Below are 22,773 nucleotides of genomic sequence, written 5' to 3' on the forward strand. Positions count from 1 at the left end.
GCTTTCGCACAAATAAGACCAGAGGCTGTTATCAAGATCTTTAAACCTAATTCTATAGAGGCCAAAGCAGCAACAGTCACAATTACCATCTCTTTGATTTTTCTGCTTTCCCTTCTCTATAGCTTACAAAATGTCAATGCACAGGACAATGCTGCTAGGACTTCACAGTTCTGCTTTTCCAAAATGGCCAACCATTTCATCCATTCTTTCTCCTTTCTACCACACATGTAACTCTTCCCACTCTATTGGATTAATCCCATTAACACATAACATTCTGTAATGTTTACTATAAAACAAAAATGTCTCTCCAGATCCTACACTAGCTGCTCTCCCATTTTTCTCAGATCCCCTTTACAATAAAATTATCTGACCAAGCACAGTTGCCCATACCTAAAATCCCAGGGACCTGGGAGGCTGAGGCAAGAGGCAAGTTTGAGGCCAGCCTGGCAACTTATCAAGACTCTGTCTTAAATAAACAAATAGGGCTAAGGATGTAGCTTTGTAGTAGAGTGCCCCTTAGTTCAATCCCCAGTACCATAATAATTAAACAATTAGATAATGCTAAAAAAAAAAAAAAAAAAAAAAGGGCCCCAGGTGAGGTGGCATACACCTGTAATTCTAGTGGCTTGGGAGGCTGAAGCAGGAGGATCACAAGTTCAAAACCAACCTCAGTAACTTAGTAAGGCCCTAAGCAACTCAACGAGAACCTATCTCTAAATAAAATATTTAAAAAGTCTGGGAATGTGGCTCAGTGGTTAAGCACCCCTGGGTTCAATCCCTGGTACACACACAAAAAAGGGCTAGGCAAAAGCTCCTAGGTACAATTCCCAGTAACACCCGCTCTTCCATCACATACATACAAAAGAAAAGAAATAAAGAAAAGAGAAACTACTTCTGACATATATTAACAGAATAAGTAAATGCTGAATAGTGGGAAAACTAGAAAATTGAGGGACAAATATAATGATAGTATGATAGACTCCTTGGACCAATCATGCCTCATAATGAAGATAAACATTAAGATCAACATTCCTAACTAAATATTAAATCCAAGTTCCATGGGAATATCTCTTTTCTTACCACTACCACTCAACATGGGGCTTACAAGAAACAGAGATGAGGAGCTAAGCAGACTACAAAGAATAAAGCAAGGCCTTCACATTCAGAGAAGGATTAGTTTTCATTATTAAGAACACTAAACCAAAGACAACTTGGTACCTCCAAAAAAGCATAATCACTCTAACTGGGGCCTGTGCATTAAGGACTATATTATATACTAACAATTCAGTATTAAGTTATAAGAAAGGGATCTTTGATCTAAGAGTGAAAAGACTAAAATGTAACTGACCCAGAGAAAGAGTAAGAGAAGAGAGATGAAGAATGTGAATAAACTTGATGTCACATTCAGTTCACAGAGGATGCTTGATTAGGTATCAAGAAATAGAATAATACACAGTTTAGGGAATGTGGGTTTTACAATTAAGAACCATCCAAAAAAAAAAAAAAAAAAAAGAACCATCCAAATTTAGTAAAAGACTCTTCAGACATCTGCTGTTGTTCTTGTCTACAAAGACTTCTATCGCCTGGTTTCCAGCCTGAGGAGCAAGGGAGGTGGACCTACTCTTCTTTCATGCCTCATAAATTTCATAGCTCTCTAACATAACAGGTAATTAACTACTAAACAGTCACTGTCTTCTCCTCTCCAGAGGGAAATTATTCACCAGTCATCTAGAAAACATTTATTTTGCCATTTTTATAAGAGGGGGAAAAATAGTACTTTTTGGCAACCACTTCTGATTTAGAGCCAAATGGGCATTTTTACCCAACTCTGCAAGCTTCCATTTAGTTCTTGTACTAAAATGATCAATAACTCCTAAACTATGTCATTCTTCACAATAAGTCTCAGATGACCTATAAATCATATACCTACCTTCATAGCTAAAGCAAAGAGTTAATAAAGAACTCATTGACAAAGCACATATATTTGCTGTAGGTTTTCTTGGTTTGAACTTTGAGGAACTAGATAGGACATGAAATCAGGTTCTGAAATCTAGTTAGCAAGAAACTGACTCCAAGATGATTGAGGTGATAAAGAAAGAGAAGGAAATGAGTCTGATAAAGAGGCAACAAACACAATAGAGTCAAAGAAGCATATCCTGAAAGCAGCTGTATTCTTTTTGTTTTTTTGTTTTTGTTTTTGTTTTTTTTTTGGGGGGTGGGGCAGTGGGTACTGGGGATTGACCTGAGTGTTATTTTACCACTGAGTCATATCCTCCAGTCATTTTATTTTCAGACAGGGTCTCACTAAACTGAGGGTTGCTGAGGGTCTTGCTAAACTGCTGAAGCTGTCCTCGAACTTGTGATTCTGCTGCCTTAGCCTCCAAAATGGCTGGGATAACACCCAGGTGGTAACTGCACCAGTTAAATTAGATTTTTTGACCTTTCATCTTACATATTTGTTACTTAGTATTCTTGACCTACATCTCCCTATTTCCTCCCTGAAATCCTGATTCTAGTAACCAGTGTTTCATTCTTTATCTCTATATATTTGACCCCCCACTTTTAAAAAAGATTTCACATATAAGTGAGATCATACATGATTTTTCTTTTCATATCTGGTTTCTCTCACTTAGCATGAAGTCCTCCAGTCTATTCATGTTGTAACAAATGCCAGGATCACCTCCATTTTTTTAAAAGCTGAATAATATTCTGTTATATGCATATTAACACCAGTATATATGATATACACCAGTTTTTTTTATCCAGTTGTCCACTGATGGCACACTTGTTTCCATTGTTTTCATGTCTTGGTTACTGTGAGTGGTGTTGTAATGAACGTGGGCGTGCAGATATCTTTATGAGGTAATGATTTGGGGTATATATTCAGAAGAGGGACTGCTAGGTCCAGTACTGTCTTTCTAAAACATATATCATTTATTATATCATTTACAGAGTTGCCTTTAGAATTCTGTTCAAATTCCTTCACATGGCATTTATGGTTTTTCACATATCAATCACTATTTGCCTCTCAATATTTACTGAGCTGGGGCTGGGGAGATAGCTCAGTTGGTAGAGTGTTTGCCTTGCAAGTACAAGGCCCTGGGTTCGATCCCCAGCACCGAAAAAAAAAAAAAAAAAATTTACTGAGCATTCACTATGTGCCAGACTGTATGTTAGGAGACATACAGGTGAATAAAACATGGTTGATCTAAAGGAACTAAATGTGAACATATAACCACTGCCTCACTGCCCCCCACTTAAAAAAAAAAAAAAAAAACAAGGAAAGAAAGAAGAAATACAGTAACATAGTAGCTGTCAGAGAAAAACTGGGTTGGGGTTAGGGAGGAATCTATGGAATGACATCTGAGCTGTTTTAAAGGGTGAATAAGAGCTCTCCTTGTAGAAAAAGGCATAATGACTTGATACAGAATAGTATACCAAGGGCTGGACTCAGTGGCACATACCAGTAATCCCAGTGACTCAGGAGGCTGAGGCAGGAGGATCACAAGTTTGAGGTCAACCTTAGCAATTCAGTGAGGCTTTAAGCAACTTGGCAGGACCATGTCTCAAAAACAAAAATAAAAAGGGTTATATCTCAGTGGTAAAGTGCCCTGGGTTCACTCCCTGGTAAAAAAGCAAAACAAAAAAGGTACATTGCTTTTATCAGTGCTTGCCTGTTTTTCAGAGGGGGTGTATACCGGGGATTGAACTCAGGGGCACTCAACCACTGAACTACATCCCCAACCCTTTTTTGTATTTTATTTAGAGACAGGATCCCACTGAGTTGCTTAGTGCCTTGCTGTTGCTGAGGCTGGCTTTGAACTCTTGATCCTCCTGTCTCAGTCTCACTAGCAACTGGGAGCACTGGGATTACAGGCATGTGCCATCACACTCAGCAGGACTTGCCCTTTTTTAGAAGCTTTCTGAACTCTCCCCATTCCATCTAAAGCCAAGCTGAGTTAGAATTTGGGTCCCCTCCTTTGTGCATTCCTCTATTCATATAATAATTATGATTGGGTTTTCTTGTCAGTCTCTTCTAGTAGGCTTAAAACTCTAGAAGGAATGGAAGATCTTATTAAAACTCTGGATCCTTAGTCTTTATCACAATGCCTGGCACATGACACATAACAAATATTCCTTGAATGTGTGATTATATAATATTCTGAGGCATACAATCTTGAATTAGGAGATGATTTGTCACTTGGATGACACAATAGACCAGATGACAAACCAAGAAGGCTTGAACAGGTTGTAAAAACATAGCAAGGCCCCAGCAGAGTCCTTCTAGATCAAACAGATCACTTTCTCTAAGCCTCGGTTAACTTAAAGGTAAAATTAAGGTATCACAACAAGTGATTGATTCTACCTACATTAAATCTCTTTTATCTGTTATTCTCCTGCCTAATTCCATAGGCATTATACTAAAACAGGTCTTTTTATATCTCTACCCTAGACTATAACACTCTTCTCACTAGTCTTCCCACATTCGTAATCTTTTCACTTCAATCCATCTTCCACATTGCTGCCAATGAATTTTCCTCAGGCAAAGCTCTGATCATGTTATTGCCTCATAAAACCTTCAAAATCCTCCTTCCCATCCTGCAACTCACTACAGAAAAAGGTCTTAATTCTGTAGCCTATCATTCAAAGCTATCTACTTTCTGACCACAATCTACCTTTCTATTCTTGCTTGCTGTTCGTTCCTCTTCCCTCACACATTTCTTTCAGCAAGCTGATTTGCCATCATTATTCATACATCCTCATAACATCCCACCAGTGTTCAGGCTGACCTTGACCATAACATCCTGCCTCAGCCTCCAGAGTAGTTGGGATTACAGGTGCACACTGCCTTGTCTGCCCTCCCACCTCTGCCTTTGCTCACATTACTTTCTCTCCTTGGAATATGCTTTTCTTTTTTTATTTTGTGGTACTGGGGATTGAACCCAGGGTCCTGCACATATAAGGGAAGTGCTCTCCCACCAAGCTACATCATCAGCCCTTTTTATTTTTTGAGATGGCCTCCCTGAATTGCCCAGGCTGGCTTGGAACTTGGGATCTTCCTGCCTCAGTCTCCCAAGTAGCTGCGACTATAGGAGTGCATCACCATGCCCAGCAAGAATATGCTATGCTAACATGTAAATAGGAAGACTTGGACAGCAGATTCCCGATTTTAACATGTGAAGATCAACATTACACAAGTTGTTTTTACTCTCTAAGCTTTAAGTTCACTTATCTCTAAAAGAGGGGTAATGGTATCTTGCCTAGAATTGTAAGGTTCAGAAAATAACATATAATAGGCATGGCACAAAAGTGATCAAAAATGATAGTGTTTATTATTTTCTTCAAAGCAAATACAAAACCATTTTTCTTTCTTTCTTTTCTTTTTTTTTTTTTTTTTTATTACTGGGGACTGAACCCAGGGCATTGTGCATATTGAAGCCATGTCTTAATAGTTTTGTGGGTTTCCTCTGAGTTAGAAATAACCATTCCCTTCAAATCAGCAGAGGCAGTCTTAACTCCTGTTAAGACAGTTATCTTGGGCTGGAAGTGTAGGTCAGTGGTATAGTGTTTGCATAGTATATTTGAGGATCTGTGTTTGATCCTTAGCATTATTAAAAAAAAAGTCACCTTTTTAAAAATATTTTATTTGGTTGTTAACATACATATCTATCTGGTAGCCTTTCAGATTTCAAAGGAAAGAACCTATGGATCTTATTGTTTCCTTTAGTGTCTAGAATGGTGTCTGACTTACAGTAAGCCTTCAAATAGTTATTGATGAAAAATACACAAGAAAATTTTAAGAATTACATGTTCACTGTCAGGTGAAAAGATAAACATTGAAGAATTCACATAAATACACTGAAAAGTGGGAATATTCCTCATCTCTCTTCAATTGTGCTTCAGTATAACAGAAAGCACGTATGTACGCACACACACATACCCACACAAAGAGTTATTCCTTAAAACATTTTTTTTTTTTTTATCCTGAGAATTGAACCCAGGAGTACTTTGTCACTGAGTCATATCCCAGTCCTTTTTTAATTTTTTGGGACAGGGTCTCTCTAAGTTGCAGAGGCTGGTCTTGAACTTGCGATCCTCCTGTCTCAGCTCCCAAGTAGCTGGGATTACAGGTGTGTGTCACTGCGCCAGGCTCCTTAAACCATATTCAAATAGGTACTTGATACTCATCTGAAAACAACAATAAAGACAGCCTGTTCTGACCGAGAAATTTTAGTCTTCATGAGAATTCTGAAAATAGGTTCCCTATCTTAGGTGAGCTATGATTTTAAAGAATTGTTTGGGATTAGGCTAGTTGTTAGTGATAATATAATAGCCTTGTGATCCCTTAAGAATATTCTGAGGTCTATGAATTGGCAGATTTTCTCTGTACAACATAGAGGATATTTTTATGTTTTTTTTTTTTTTTTTTTTTTTTATGCTGCTGAGAACTGAACTCAGGGCATCACACATGCTAGTCAAGAGCTTTACCACTGAGCTATACCTTCAAATTCCTCACAAATTTTAAAAGATAATTTAGGGCCTTTGCCTTTTCAAGGCCAATTCCTGGTCTGCATATTGATATTACTTCCTTCAGTTTTCTAATTTCTAATCTCTTAGACTCCATTAGTGATGCAAGCTCTTGACTTACAAACATGAAGTGATATCTGTAATCTTCCTGAAGATCTATGTTGTTTAGACACTCTTTTGAAGGAACAAGTCATACTCATACTCTCTTCTCTACTGGAAGACTGAAATTCTATTGCTGGTGTCAATTACTGGATATAGGCACCCAGCAGAACTGCTTCAGTATAATTCCTTGAAGATAGGGTCTTGGCTGTTATAAAAGCCATAAGATCAAATGAACTAAAGGGTCAGAAAGCTGGCAGGAGACGAATGGATTCAGTTCAAAAGAAACAGAATAATCAATGACCTTGGGGATTTCAGACAAATCAGATTTTCTTTTGAAGGCAGGGATAAAAATAGCACAAACACAACACAGACTCATAGAAACAAAAGCCACTAACTCAACTTTTTGTCTGAAGACTTGTTAGGTCTAGAGAACTGTTCACAACCACAGCTGCTAATGGTTATGGATTTGGCAATCAAAATGTCTTTGTTAGGGGAAAAAAAAAAAGTTTTAACTGCTTTACTATTGAGGTTACAAACCACAGCCTTGATGCATTGTTGCAGTCAGAGTCTTCCCTGCTGTTTTTGAGAGCTTACATCTGCTGCTGGCAGATAAAATGCTGGCAAACTGCTAGGGCTCCTTCCAAGGGAATATAGGAGAACAATACAGAGATGACTCTTCTCTACCTTTCCCCAAGTTAAGTCCACAGCCTTTTCTGGATGACTCCTACCTAGTCTAGGTTATCCTCTGCTATTACTGAGGAGAGTTGGGAGTTGAGAGGGGTTTTTTTCCTGGCACAAATTAGCCACGTTGGCCAAACTAGTCTTAAAACATAAAAGGAAGGCAAGTTCTTAGCTCAGGGAAGAGCATGTTAAGCAAATATTCTTTAAAAGCCACTTACAGTGTAGTTCACTTAATTTTAAAACATTGACAAAATCTTTTCTGTTCTTTCTTTATTTTTTATTTATTTATTTTTTGCGGTACTGGGGATCGAACTCGGGGCCTTGTGCTTGCGAGGCAAGCACTCTACCAGCTGAGCTATCTCCCCAGCCCCTGTTCTTCATTTTTTAGAGAATGAAATGATCACACTATGTAAAAAATAGTGAGGGCTTAGTATATTTTAATTTATCAAAGAAAAGTCAAGAATGTAATGTCAGAAGTAAATAACTGAGTTTCTTTGGAGAAGAAAAATGTTAGGAACAGAAATGGAGAAGTAAAATGTGGTCCAAGTCACATAGGAAGTTACTTTCAGTTGAAATAAAAATGATTAAATCCACACTGTATTTCAAGCAAAATGTGATTCAGTTGGGGATAAGAAATGTGTGCCAAGATACCGAAGGACACACAACTTAGGAAACTTTCCTGGATGGTTCTTTGTATGCACTGACTTATAAGGATAAAGGAGAAACAAATATAGCAGACAAATGCTTCCTAAACTATATATACTATGGTACCAATTTTGCAGTATGTAAAAAAATAATATGCAAGTGTATGTGGTGGGGGGAATTTATGCTAGTAAAGGTTTGGGAGAGCTGGGGATGTAGCTCAGTGATAGAGCATTTGTCTAGCACATGGCCCTAGATTCAATTCCTAGCACTGCCAAAACAAAAAAGGATTTAGGAACATTGTCCAGTATTATCCACCTCTCATAAAGTCATAATGCATACCAGAAAAATTCTGTAGTAATAAACAAATTTGTTTAATCCACAGACATTTTCAAGATGTATATTTCAGAGAACACCTATGCTATGGAACAGTTTTGGGGATGCTAGTATAGAGCTATTGTCCCTAAATTCTCAACTTGTTTCTTTAGAAACAAGAATGAGGCTTAAAGTGTAGAGTACTTGCCTGACAAGTGTAAGGCTCTGATTTGATCCCCAGCACCATGAAAAAATAAATAAATAAATAAGGCTGGTATAACTACACAATTACATTTCTTACATCATAGAACTCTAGTTCAAACAGAGATAGGTAGATGATTACACCAAGGGTGGTTGAGACATTTTCCAAGAAGGCAGCCACTGCCAAAGCTCCACCTTTTTTTTTGTATGTTACTGGGTTTTGAACCCAGAGTGTGCTACCACTGAGTTACATCCCCAGTCCTTTTTATTTTTTATTTCGAGGCAGGGTCTCATTAAATTGCCTAAGTTGGCCTTGAACTAGCCATCCTCCTGCCTTAGCCTCCTGCCTCAGCCTCCTGAGTTACTGGGATTACAAGCATAGCCACTGCACCCAAAGCTACAATTTTTAGAAGTGAGAAGATCTTTATCCAATAAGTAATACCAACTATTATCAATTAGCTTTTTCAATCCTGAGTATATTCACATGTACCCTCAAACACAGGAAAGAAACAATGGTGAAAAGCCACAGAAAAGCTGATGACCATAGGGAAAATGATACAGGATTCTTGTATTTGACAAAACCTAAGCTTCTGTCATTTTGCTATATTTTAATGTCATACATAAGGAAAATTCATAACGAGAACTACCAGGATTCCAGCTGGGAACATATTAAAGGGTTCCTACAATTCTACATGCTGCCCTCAGCAACCTCAGAACATAAACAAAGTAAGTTTAAGGAGGAACATGCTGACGAGAAATGGGTATCCTTGGGAAACCAAAAAAGATTTGTTTTTTTAATTACATCCTAATTCTTGTAACCCTCATGATATTCCATATTTTAGGATTATAGTTTCCTGTATAAATTTGTGGCAGAAAGATCAGTTAACTGTCTAGAGACTGAAATAATTTGACCTTGTGTCAGGAGGTAGTTTTCTTGATCAATAAAGGAGAAAGCAAAACCAGGCCCCTTTCCAAAATCACCATCCACACTGACAGATGCATCTGGGTTCTCTTTTATAGTGTAGCTATACCATGAAGAGAATGATGTACTAAGTCATATTAAACTGTTAAGAACTATAAGTCTCTAAAACTATAAAGCCTATACCAATATAAGGTATTTTTATAATTAATTCTACAGTGGGGGGAAAAAAAAAAGAGCGCTGAGGATGTAGCTCAGTGGTAGCTGCTTTCCTAGCATGCATGAGGCACTGGGTTGGCTCTCTAACACCACAGAAAAAAAGACAAGCAGGGAAGAGAGGAAGAATAATGACACTTGAAAAAAAAAATAATCGAAAGGCCCATAAAAGGGCTGGGGTTGTGGCTCAGTAGTAGAGCACTTGCCTAGCATGTGTGAGGCACTGGGTTTGATCCTCAGCACCACATAAAAAAATAAAACAAAGTTATAAAAAAAATAATGTTTAAAAAAAAGTCAAAGGCTCATAGATAGTATAGGCACAAGAGTGAAAGGAGGTGAAGGGTTCCACACGTTTATGGTTCTGTCTAGGTTTAGATCAGAGACTAATGGCAGAACAAAAGAGGAGTCGTCAAAATTCACACCAAAATATATGCATTGTACTCAAACACAAACAGTAATCAGAACAGACTGAAGTGGCAACCCGTAAGAAAATGAAAGACAGAAATATAGAGGGATAACAACTGTTGACTAAAATCTGTGAGGAAAAGATAGAGAAGTTGGGACGGCTATGAATAGTAAAGGGAAAAAAGGAATTATTAATAGCAAAAATGCAAAGCAGAGCCAGGCATGGGGGTACATGCTTGTAATCCCAGTGGCTCCTGAGGCTGAGTTAGGAGGATTATGAGTTCAAAGCCAGACTCAGCAATTTAGTGAAGCCCTAAACAACTCAGGAGACATTGTCTCTAAATAAAATTTAAAAAAGGGCCTGGGGATATAGCTCAGTTGGTAGAGTGCTTGCCTCACATGCACAAGGCCCTGGATTCAATCCCCAGCACCACCCAAGGAAAAAAAAAAAAGTACAAAAAAGCACTGAGGATGTGGCTCAGTGGTTAAGTACCCTTGGATTCAATCCCTGGGATGGAAAAAAGAAAAAGAAAAAAAAAAAAAAAAAAAAAAAGCAAGGCAGGCAGAGATAGGGGAGTAGCTGAGTGGCAAAGCACTTGCCTAGAATCCATGAGGCCCTAAATTCAATTCCCAGCATTGCTCCCTCTCCCAGAAAAAAAGCAAGTAAGTCTGAAAAACAGAATTTACTGAGAAAAACTAAGCTGAAGCACATTTTGTTAAGCATAGTGGTAGATGTCCTATTGCCTAAAGTATCTGTTCAAACAACAGGAAAACCATAGTTAATAAAATTCTTCAGGCTTCATGAATGGAGTTTCTCATCTTAGATTTTTGCCAATTTGAGACTAAACATAAAAATCCTGTATTTCAGGAATTTATATTAAGCTGAAGTCCTTTGTCTCCCTCTACTGTTCAAAAATGTACTTTGTTATGTCAATTCAATCTTCAGGGATCAAAAATTTAAAAATATAGACATATATGTGTATATCTACACATGCACACACATCTGGCACAGTTCAAGCAATCGGAATTCAAACACACTTGCCTATCATGAGTTCAAATGCTCCAAAAAGCAATAAGAGATCTATCATACCCAATGCCCAATCAAAATGATCTATGGGATAATTGAAGACTTCCTCTCCAAAAGAAGCAGATTTAGAAAGGGATTAAGACCCTATACTTTTTAGCTGGACTATGGCACTAGTTTTCTATTCAGAAACCAGTTCCTCATATGCCAGATAGGGTCTCTTTTCTTGCCCCAATATATTCTTTTTTTTTTTCTTTTTTTAACATTTTTTTAGTTGTAAATGGACATAATGCCTTCATTTTATTTATTTATTTTTATGTGGTACTGAGGATTGAACCCAGTGCCTCACACATGCTAGGCAAGTGCTCTACCACTGAGCTACAGCCCCAGCCCAACCCCAATACATCCTTATTAAAATACTTCTTTAGTGGGTATGGTGGTGCACATCTGTAATCCCAGCTACTCAGGGAACTGAGATAGGAGGACTGAAGTTCAAGGCCAACTTGGGCAAGTTAACAAGACCACATTTCAAAATAAACAAAAATAAAAAGGGTTGGAGACGTAGCTCAGTAACAGAACTCTTGCCTACCATGTGTGAGGCCCTGGGTTCAATCGGTACCAAAAGACAAAACAACAACCAAAAACCCCAACAACAATAAAGAAAAGAAAAAAAGACACCCTGTTTCTTCATATGTCTAAATGTATTTGCTAGCACCTTATTATCAGTCATGATGGCAAATCAAGCATCTGCCCAGGAGAAGTTTTCTTTACCTACCTGCTCTTTAAATTGCTTCTGGGACAAGCAATCAACTAGATCCACACAGCCCAAAAGACAACCTGATGGATAGTCATTGGGAAATTCCACATCTGAATCAAGAAAAACAAAAGGATTAGATAAATTTCCTTCTTTGTGATCTGGAATTCAGGAATCTGTATTGAATTATGAACAAACAACTGTTTCCATTATCTATTTGTAGACATAAGGAAAACAATGAGGTTTTTATTTGGCACAACTGTATTTCAGCAAAATATCTAGTGAATGGCTGGCTTAGTCTATTACCCACATGCTAAGCTAGGAAATTTTCCCTTTAGAAAACTATTCCCTCAGCTGGGTGCAGTGAAATCCCAGCAGCTGGGGAGGCTGAGACAAGAGAATCACAAGTTCAAAGCCAGCCTCAGCAAAAGAGAAGTGCTAAGCAACTCAGTGAGACCCTGTCTCTAAATAAAATACGAAAATAGGGCTGGGGATGTGGCTCAGTGGTTGAGTGCCCCTGAGTTCAATCCTTGGTACCAAAAACAATAAAAAAAAGAAAACTATTCCCTCATATCATCAAAGTTCAAGGACTGCTAATTCAGAATTAAGTGATTCTGGGTGGGGGAGAACCGAGGTAATTTGGACTAGACAGAGGGGATTTAAGGGAGGGGGTATAGGGGTAGGAATAATAGTAGAATGAATCAGACATCATTACCCTACATGCATATATGATTACATAACCTGTGCAACTCTACATCATGTATAACTAGACGAATGAGAAGCTATACTCCATTTATGTATGATGTATCAAAATGCATTCTGCTGTTATATATAACTAATTAGAACAAAATTTTTAAATAAAAAAAAAAAAAGCTCAAGTACCCTACCAGTTTATTTCAAACAAATCATTTCTACTATAATCAACTGGGTCAGACTGCAGCTTGCTGATGATGGAGTTTAGAAATGAAGAAAGCCAGCTACCAGTGACAAATGAAAAACTAAAAATGTGATTAAAAAAAAAAAAATAAGAATGAAGGTCAGGTCAAATCTAAAACAAATCATACCAATCAAAATAGAAATGTGTTCTTCCCGACCCCCCACTTCCTTTCTCTGCCTTTCTTTTTCTGGGGATTGAACCCAGGAGCATGCTAGGCAAATGCTCTACCATTCAATTATGTTCCTAATCCCAGAAATGTGGGTTTTGCTTTTTTATGGTACTAAGGATTGAACTCAGGGTACTCTACCACTGAGTACATCCCCAACCCTTTTTTATTTTTTTATATAGGTTCTTGCTGCCAAGTTGATGAGGCTAGCCTTGAACTTACAATGTTCCTGTCTCAGCCTCCTGAGTCACTGGAATTACAGGTGTGTGCACCACTGTGCCCAGTCAGAAATCTGTTTTAAGCTTGACTTATTAAAAACTTTTAAAGGTGGTTCTGTAGGGCTGGAGCTGTGGCTCAGTGGCAGAGCACTCACCAAGCATGTGTGAGGCACTTGGTTTAATCCTTAACACTGAAAAAAAAAAAAAAAAAGATGGTTCTGTAATTATGCTTTCATTTTATCTCCAAAACAATTCTGATTTGGGTAAGAGAAAGGGAAATAGAATGCCTAAGGGTCAGAAGTCTTTCTTAGGATCCAAATTTACTGTGCTTGGGGTGATTCTGAAAATTATCTACTCAAGTCAATCACCTTTGATCTATCTGAATCCAATAGCAGGTGTCTATTTGGGTCACTCTTGATTAAAAAATATGTATTATTTGTGATTTTTTTTCCCCCAATTTAAGGTTCCAGAGTTTATTAATCATTTATATTAGTTTCATAGTAAAAAAAGTAAAGAATATTTTCTCAGATAAAATTAAGATTAATTGGTTGATTTCTGGTACTGAAAATGATATGTTTTAAAAATATTTTTTTAGTTGTTGATAGACCTTTATTTCATTTATTTATTTTTATGTGGTGCTGAGGATCGAACCCAGTGCCTCACACATGCTAGGCAAGCGTTCTACCACTGAGCTTCAACCCCAGTCCAGAAACTGATTTTTTATTTGCTCTTTTTTGAGGTAATTATGCTTTTAAATAGCTGTCTATGATTTCCCACTAAACAAATAAACAAATGTAAGGTTTAAAAGTCCTTTTCAGTCAAGAAAAAGCCACAGGAAGAAGGAAATGAAAGAAGAGGAACGTCAATGACTCCTCTCCAAATATAAGACTGAAAGGAGAATACATAAATGTTACCTTTCCCACGGAGAAGACGATATGTAGCCTGGAGTTCTGAGACTTCTTGAGGGGAGGGTTTTTTGCCTGTGGCTGCTACCCAAAGACGTCCTCTGTGGGGAGTGTACCAGGATCTGCCCTCCACCCTTAAACAAATACAAATTAAATTCTAGTTTCTTGGAAGATGCCACAATATACCAAAAAACAAAAAACAAAAAACAAAAAAAACTATAGCAAATTATTCAGTTCAACAAAGAGATCTATAGAAGATATCTCACTAAGAGGGATTCTTTTGTGAAAAACATTTTGCTCCCACAGTACCTTTCCTGTGAGGATGAACCCTGTTCTCTAATTTCACCTATCCTCAGAACAAAGTTTATGTCTCTCAACTCCTAGATAGTTGTCACCTTATTCCCATACCTCAGTCCTGGAGTTCTCACTACTCTTGGAACTTCTACAATCCAAAATCTGCATTTTTAAATACATTCAAATTGTACCACAGATATGAAAATCATTGCTATTCTTTGAGTCAAAGGCTAACTTTTTCCTGGAAGACTTGTTGCTTTGTTCTCCAACCTGACAGAAAAATCCTTACTGACACATAACTTTCCAAGAATGGTATTTAATAGAACAGTGATTATAAATAAAATAATTATAAATAAAAATGCTTATGGGCTGGGGAGATAATTCAGCTGGTAGAGTGCGTGCCTCAAAAGCACAAGGCCCTGAGTTTGATCCCCAGTACCCCCACCCCCCAAAAAAGCTTATCTTTATTCTCTAAGTTGCAATGACACCAATATATATTTTCTAATTATTTTATATAGGGTTATGTTCTGTGTGGATAACTAAACAACTTGTTGAGTAGTTTGAAAGAATCAAATGGAATAATAGAATACATTCAGGGCTGGGGTTGTGGCTCAGTGATATAGCACTTGCCTAGCATGTGTGAGGCACTGGGTTTAATTCTCAGCACCACACATAAATAAATAAAATAAAGGTCCATTGACAACTTAAACAATTTTTTTAAAAAGTAGAATTCAATTAATTACTTTGCTATTTTCCAAGGACTACAAAAGATGCTTCTATTCACTTCCCAACAAATGAAATAAAGTACTTTGATATTATATCCCTCTTTATCTCATTTATAATGGAAAATAGGGTTGTGATTTTGTTTTTCCATATTTTTAGTGTTCTAAAGCAGATGAATTAGAGGAATGCCAGGCACGTAGTGGGTACTCATTATGCAGAATGAACCAGTGTATGTCTTCCCTCTAGACCAAATAACCTGAAAAGTTATTGCGAAAATGGTCCCACAAATTTGGCAGAACCACCCACTTTATTTCTGTGGGATTAGTGATTGTAGGAATGGATGCAGTTCATCCTGTTTTTTCCAGTGAGAAAATTTCAATAACAGAGATCCAAAATAGATGAGAGAAATGTAAACATTCTGATTCCCTTAGCAGAAGGCAAGTTGTTTAGCTTTCTACTTTGCAAAAAGACACCTAAGTTGCAGAGAACTGAACGAGAAAAACAGACATCTGAGGGTTTGGCTGTCCTGGAGCAAAAGCAGATTCACATGCATTTGTTCTAACAGCCCTACACACAGACTAGGAGCCAAAGCAAGAAAGCCTGACCTTCCATTAGAGGAGAAAAAGTATATTATTCCTTTAAAAATTAGGGAAATGGCTTAGCTAACAGTGAAACCACTGAAGTAGAAATGACTGTTCCTAAATGCTAATAATTTTTCTTTGTAGAAAGTAGGGAAATGGGCTGGGATTGTGGCTCAGTGGTAGAGCGCTTCCCTGGCACATTTGAGGCACTGAGTTCAATTCTCAGCACACCATATAAATAAATAAGTTAAATAAAGTTCCAACAACTAAAAATAAAAATTTCAAAAAAACAACAACACAAAAAGTAGGGAAATGACTAAAGCCTGCAGAAGAGAGTGTAAAGAACACTTTGAAGACCTATCTCTGCCACTAACTAGCTTTAGCATTTAGAGCAATCTAACTGTATCTTTGCCTGCCTCAGTGTTCTCATTTTAAACTATTACATAGAGCTTCTGATTTGAAAGTTGAAATCCTATTTAAATAAAAGGTATTTTTACTGTTTGAGATAGGACACTGCTAGATACATAAAACTCTGATAAAATAAGAAGGAAAAATGAGCTTGCTATAATGATAACTGAAAGAAAAATTTAGGCAAAATACATATCATGATCTCATTATATAACAATTTGTACAAGAAAAAAACAAAGACTCTAAAATGCTAACAATAGCTATTTCTGATGGTCAGGTTATAGGTGATCTTTCTGTTTCCAGATAGTTTTCTACATTTTACATTTTCTATTTACATGTACAAAAGCAAACTTTAAAAGTTGAATTAAGAAGAAATATAAGGGCTGGACATGGTGGTGCATGCCTGTAATCCCCATGACTTGGGAAGCTGAGACACGAGGACCACGAGTTCAAAGCCAGCCTCAGCAACTCAGTGAGGGTCTAAGCAACTCAGTGAAACCCTGTCTCTACATCAAATACAAAAAAAAAAAGGGGCTGAGGATGTGGTTCAGTGGTTAAGCACCTTTGGGTTCAATCCCCAGTACAAAAAAAAAAGAAAGAAAGAAAAGAAGAAGAAAAAACATAAGAAACCATGGAATAGTAAACTATTATCACTAATAGATATGACTCATCTCTATAATATTTCTAGTTATTCCTCACTACTTCCTCTACTTTAAAAAAATATATTTTAGTTGTAGATGGACCCAATACCTTTATTTTATTTTATTTTTATATGGTGCTGCAGATCAAACTCAGTGCCTCACGAATGAGGCAAGCACTCCACCACTAAGTCCCAACCCCAGCCCCCTTCCTCTACTTTTTGTAGAAAAGGAATTTGTAGTAAAATAGTTTCTCAATATGATTAGGCAGATTAGTAGGAATAAAAATAATAGTTATGCTATTGTCTTAATGTTAGTAACTTAATGAAGTAAATAAATAGATACGAAAGCCTGAAATTTCAAATAGGATCAAATCCTTAAGGTTGCTGAATAATTTATTACAAAAACAAAGCCAAGTTTTTTCTTTCTTTTTTTTTTTTTTTTGCAGTGCTGGGGATTGAACCCAAGGCCTTGTGCTTGCAAGGCGAGCGCTCTACCAACTGAGCTATCTCCCCAGCCCTCAAGTTTTTTCAATAGACTCTCTTCCAAAGATGAACAAAACCTGGTATTCCTCTTTTTCTAAGTACTAAGGATTAAACTAGGGCTTTGTACGCACTAGGGAAGTGCTATACCACTGAGTTATATTATAATTATTTTTATTTTATAATTAGGTTTTTATTTTTTACAGTGCTAGAGATTGCACCCAGGGCCTCACCTATACTATGCAAGGGCTCTACCAACTGAGCTACATCAGTAGTTGCCTTTTTATTTTATTTTGAGGCAGAATCTAACTTACTCAGCCTGCCTTCAAACTTGGGATCCTCTTGCCTAAGCCTCCTGAGTAGCTGGGATTACAGGTATGTGCCACTATGCTAAGTAAAAAAATTTTAATTAATATAAAAAATTGCCAGAAGTAGTGGTGTCAGCTCATAGTCCCAGCTACTAGGAGGCTGAGGTAGGAGGATCACCTGTCCAGGAGCTCAAGAGCAGCTTGAGCCACATAGAAAGACCCAGTTTAAAAAAAAAAATCTACTACCAAGTTAGTAAAATGTTGTTTAAAGTTCTATGTACTGAAAATCATCAGTAAGTTGGAGAAAACTAATTCTAATTCAAAGTTTTTATCAAAGATCTTTCACACCAAGATTCATTTCTATCCTTATATTTTATTTTTTTTAATTTTTGTTATCTAGAATATTTTTTTCACCTTCCACATTTTTTTCAATGGTGTATTATAGTTGCACATAATGATGGGATTTGTCATTACATTCATACATGCACATAATTTAACAATATAATTTGGCCAATATCATTCCCCCGCTACACCTACTTCCCCTTTCCCTATCTGCTGGTCTCTTTCCTCTATTAGTTCTGTTCTTACCTTTTAATCCCTCTGACAAGCAGAGAAGCCCAGGGTTGGTGAATAGATAGGCACCAGCCACCATCAAAGCCTTCCTGGAATTCTTGATCCTGGATTCGCAACTGGTGCTGATATAAATTGAACTCTACTCCCAATCCTGTTGAATGGAAAGCCTTCTTCTGTGAGGCTGCACCTGTGTGGTCTACCCACTATACCAAAAAAAAAAAAAGTTCAGTCTGACAAAGGAAGAATCTGAGGAAGATGAACAAATGCAAATAATGAGGAACTCACACTTGTCTGAAACAAGGCCAAGAAAGGTATAAATTCAGTAAGAGTTCCAGGTATGTTAACAAAGTGCCATATTAAAGGGTAAGTAGAATGTTGAAATCTCCATATAATGCTTAATTCCAGTAGCAGCACAACTACCAGACCAGAAGAACTGTAATTATTTCCATTTTATACTTATTAAGGCTCTATCTTGGATTCTGGAGGTCTCCTAAGATAACTGAACCAGCCAAAAGAAGGTACAACATTTTGGTTCATAATGCTTCTTGTGCTTAGGGCAGACTCACATGTTGGTATCATAACAAAGTCAAACAGATGCAGCAGTTCTCTGACTATAGGGTGTATGAATTATTCTGTTACCCTGAAAAGAACAACTTGTCCACTAAAAGAAGATGGAACACTACTGAAACAAGGTTCCCATTATATAAAGGGAATAGAGAATTACAGATTACAAGTAATTATAGGAGAATAAAGAATCTTGGCAAGAGTTCAGTCAGAGAATCATGAAGGTTAATATTTCTTCCAGAGCAATAAGATCAAGTACTCCAAAATTTAAAATGTTGGTTTCATTTGTTTGTTATTTCCACAATCCCAGAGTGCTGGGGACTCGAAACCACGTCTCCAGCATGAGAGGCAGGCACTCTAGGAGATGGGCTATATGGCCTGCACTCAAAATTTAAAATGTAAAAGAAAAAAGGCTGTTAGGATGGTCTCAATTTTTAAAAGAAAAATTTTAAATATAATAATTTATTTAAAACAAGACTGCTAAAAGTTCCAGTTTTCTCAACTGTCAAAGATGGATCTCTAATCTTTCGGATGAATCTCTAAAATTAGAGAAGAATATTTTCACAATAAAATTTTATGATAAATCAACTCAACAATGGATCAAGGACCTTGAAATCAGACCAGAGACCCTGCATCGTATAGAAGAAAAAGTTGGTCCAAATCTTCAACTTGTTGGCTTAGGATCAGACTTTCTTAACAGGACTCCCATAGCACAAGAAATAAAAGCAAGAATCAATAACTGGGATAGATTCAAACTAAATAGCTTTCTCTCAGCAAAGGAAACTATCAGGGCTGGGGAGATAGCTCAGCTGGTAGAGTGCTTGCCTTGCAAGCACAAGGCCCTGAGTTTGATTCCCGGTACTGCAAAAAAAAAAAAAAAAGGAAACTATCAGCAATACAAAGAGAGAGCCTACAGAGTGGGAGAATATCTTTGCTACACATACTTCAGATAGACCACTAATTTCCAGAATATATAAAGAACTCAAAAAACTCTACACAAAGAATACAAATAACCCAATCAACAAATGGGCTAAGGATATGAACAGAAGCTTCACAGAAGAAGATCTACAAGCAATCAACAAACATATGAAAAAATGTTCACCATCTTTAATAATAAGAGAAATGCAAATCAAAACTACACTGAGATTCCATCTCACCCCAATTAGAATGGCGATTATCAAGAATACAAGCAACAATAGGTGTTGGAGAGGATGTGGGGAAAAAGGTACACTCATACATTGCTGGTGGGGATGCAAATTAGTGCAGCCACTCTGGAAAGCAGTGTAGAGAATCCTTAGAAAACATGGAATGGACCCACCATTTGACCCAGCTATCCCACTCCTCGGCCTATACCCAAAGGACTTAAAATCAGCATACTACAGAGATACAGCCACATCAATGTTCATAGCTGCTCAATTCACAATAGCCAGATTGTGGAACCAACCTAGATGTCCTTCAATTGATGAATGGATAAAGAAACTGTGGTGTATATATATACAATGGAATATTACTCAGCTATAAAGAATGATAAAATTATGGCATTTGCAAGCAAATGGATGAAATTGGAGAATATCATGCTAAGTGAGATAAGCCAATCTCAAAAAACCAAAGGACGAATGATCTCACTGATAAGCGGATGATGACACATAATGGGGGGTGGGAGGGGTGCAAGAATGGAGGAAGGAGGGACTGTATAGAGGGAAAAGAGGGGTGGGGGGAAGGAAACAATAACAGAATGAATCAAACTTCATTACCCTTTGTAAATGAATTGATTACGCAAATGGTATGCTGTTACTCCATGTACAAACAGAAACAACATGTATCTCATTTGTTTACAATAAAAATAAATTTTAAAAAATTTTATGATTCTCAACAGATTTCTTTTTCTTTTTTAAGAATTTAACCTTGAATCAAACACCATTACCCTATGTAAATGTATGATTACACAAATGGTATGCCTCTACTTCATGTACAAACAGAGAAACAAGATGTATCCCATTTGTTTACAATAAAATAAAAAGAAAAAAGAGAAAAAAAGAATTTAACCTTTACTTTTTATTTATTTACTTTTTATGTGATGCTGAGGATCAAACCCATTGCCTCACCAGTGCTAAACACAGTACCACTGAGCTACAACCCCAGCCCTGACATATCTTTTAAAAATACCACGATTAAACTGGGCACAGTGACACACACCTATAATCCCACAGTTGGCTAAAGAAGTTTGAGGCCAGCCTGGGCAACTTAGCAAGACCCCATCTCAACAAAAATTTTAAAAGTATTAGAGATGTAACTCAGTGGTAGAATGCTTGTCTAGCATGCACAAGGTACTGGGTTCAATCCCCAGTATACTAAAATAATACTAATAACAATAATAATAATAATAATATTTTAAAACCACATTTATTGAGTAATTATGTGAAAAGCACAGACTAGGGAAACATAAAATATGAAAAAAATATAATTCTTGCCAGGTGTGGGGCACACACCTGCAGTCCCAGTGGCTCAGAAGGCAGAGGCAGGAGGATAGGAGATTCAAAGTCAGTTTCAGAAATGTAGAGAGGCCCTAGGCAACTTAGCAAGACCCTGTCTCAAAATAAAAAAATTAAAAGGGCTTGGGATGTGGCTCAGTGGTTAATTTCCCCTGGGTTCAATCCTATGTACAAAAAAAAAAAAATACACACACACACACACACACACACACACACACACACAAGTAAGGACAGAAACTCTTGTGTAGAAAGAGAGGAAAAATTGATCTATTATGGAATAAATGATCTTGTAAAAATGTTGGGATGTGAATAATCTTGAGGCCCAAGTCCTTTGTTATGTCTCTATTACAATTCTTGACTCTAACCAAACAGCCACTTTCCTAAATTAATCCCTCATTATCTTTTTTTTTTAATTTTTATTTTTTGAAGTTGTAGATGGACAGAATGCCTTTATTTTATTTGTTAGGTGGTGCTAAGGATTGAACCCAGGTTTCACATGTGCGAGGCAAGCGCTCTGTCACTGAGCGTAATAATCCCTCAGTCCATAATCCCTCATTATCTTTCAATAATACTATTACATAACCTGTTAACTAGTCTACTTGTCTATACAGTTAGTTGTTAAATAACCCTCTTCTACCCTACTGGTACTATGACAGTAACTTGGGTTATCATTGTCTCCCCATTATGTTCTTGCAATAACCCCCTGAGCAATTTTTCTGTTTCTAGTAATAACCTTCCCTCCAATGCACTGTCTGTGTAAGCATGGACAGTTATATCAATCTTCTGTTAAAATTCTTCAAGGATTCTTTTTTGCTTACTTTAGGATAAACTCAGTCCTTATTGTGAAAAACAGAGTTTTTAAGATCAGGTATTGTCTACTACACTGGGTTGAAGAGTATCCCCTGGAGTTCATGTCTACCTAGAATTTGGTAATATGATGTTAGAGAGTTAGAGATATTTAACATGAGATCACAGTGGATTATGGTGAACCCTAAATCCAATGACTGGTATCCTTACAAAAGGAAAGGACACACAGAGATACAAATGGAAGAAGGCCAAGTGAAGAGAGGCAGAGATTGAAGTGATACAGCTATAAGCCTAAGGCCACCAGAAACTGAAAGACAAGAAAATATTCTTGGGTAGAGCCTTTGGAGGGAATGTGGTCCTGCTAACAACTTGATTTTGAAATTTTAGCCTCCGGATATGGGAAAATAAATTGTATTGTCTTAAGTCATCCAATCTGTTTTGTAGCCCTAGGAAACTAACACATCTACAAGTCCATAACAATATTTAATTGCATGTGATTTCCCCAAACCCACAATGCTCTCAAGATGCTGAGTCCTTACACATCTCATACCTTCTGCTTGGAATTCCCTCCCCAGATTTATGTACTTGGAAATTCTTAGTTATTCTTTTTTGTTTTTTCCTTTCTTTTAGTTTTAGATGGACATATTAGCTTTATCTATTTATTTTTATGCAATGCTGAAAATCTAACCCAGTGCCTCACTTGTGCTAGGAAAGTGCTCTACCACCGAGCTACAAACCCAGCCCCTTCTAGTCATTCTTTGTCACTCTCTCTTTTGTGATTTCTCTTAGATTTATGACCATGCTCCTAAATCCTACTGTACCCACAACATATACCTATTGTAGCAATTATCTTAAAGAATTATAATCATGTATTCATACACATCTTGGAC

At 37.1% G+C, this 22,773-nt stretch overlaps 1 protein-coding gene across 10 annotated transcripts in view; it reads right to left on the minus strand.

Moving 5' to 3' along the window:
• Trip4 (thyroid hormone receptor interactor 4) overlaps nt 1-22,773 on the minus strand; it is a 58,043-nt gene that overhangs the window by 9,927 nt on the left and 25,343 nt on the right. For all 10 annotated transcript variants that reach the window (XM_047541682.1, XM_047541679.1, XM_047541678.1 and 7 more), the window contains 3 exons: nt 18,036-18,223; nt 14,023-14,147; nt 11,809-11,900 (listed from right to left, as the gene is read on the minus strand). In XM_047541682.1, coding sequence (XP_047397638.1) covers nt 11,809-11,900; nt 14,023-14,147; nt 18,036-18,223 — 405 coding nt within the window. The remainder of the gene's footprint in view (nt 1-11,808; nt 11,901-14,022; nt 14,148-18,035; nt 18,224-22,773) is intronic.

This window comes from Sciurus carolinensis, chromosome 2, assembly GCF_902686445.1.
Source record: "Sciurus carolinensis chromosome 2, mSciCar1.2, whole genome shotgun sequence".
In the NCBI taxonomy this organism is placed as follows: domain Eukaryota; kingdom Metazoa; phylum Chordata; class Mammalia; order Rodentia; family Sciuridae; genus Sciurus; species Sciurus carolinensis.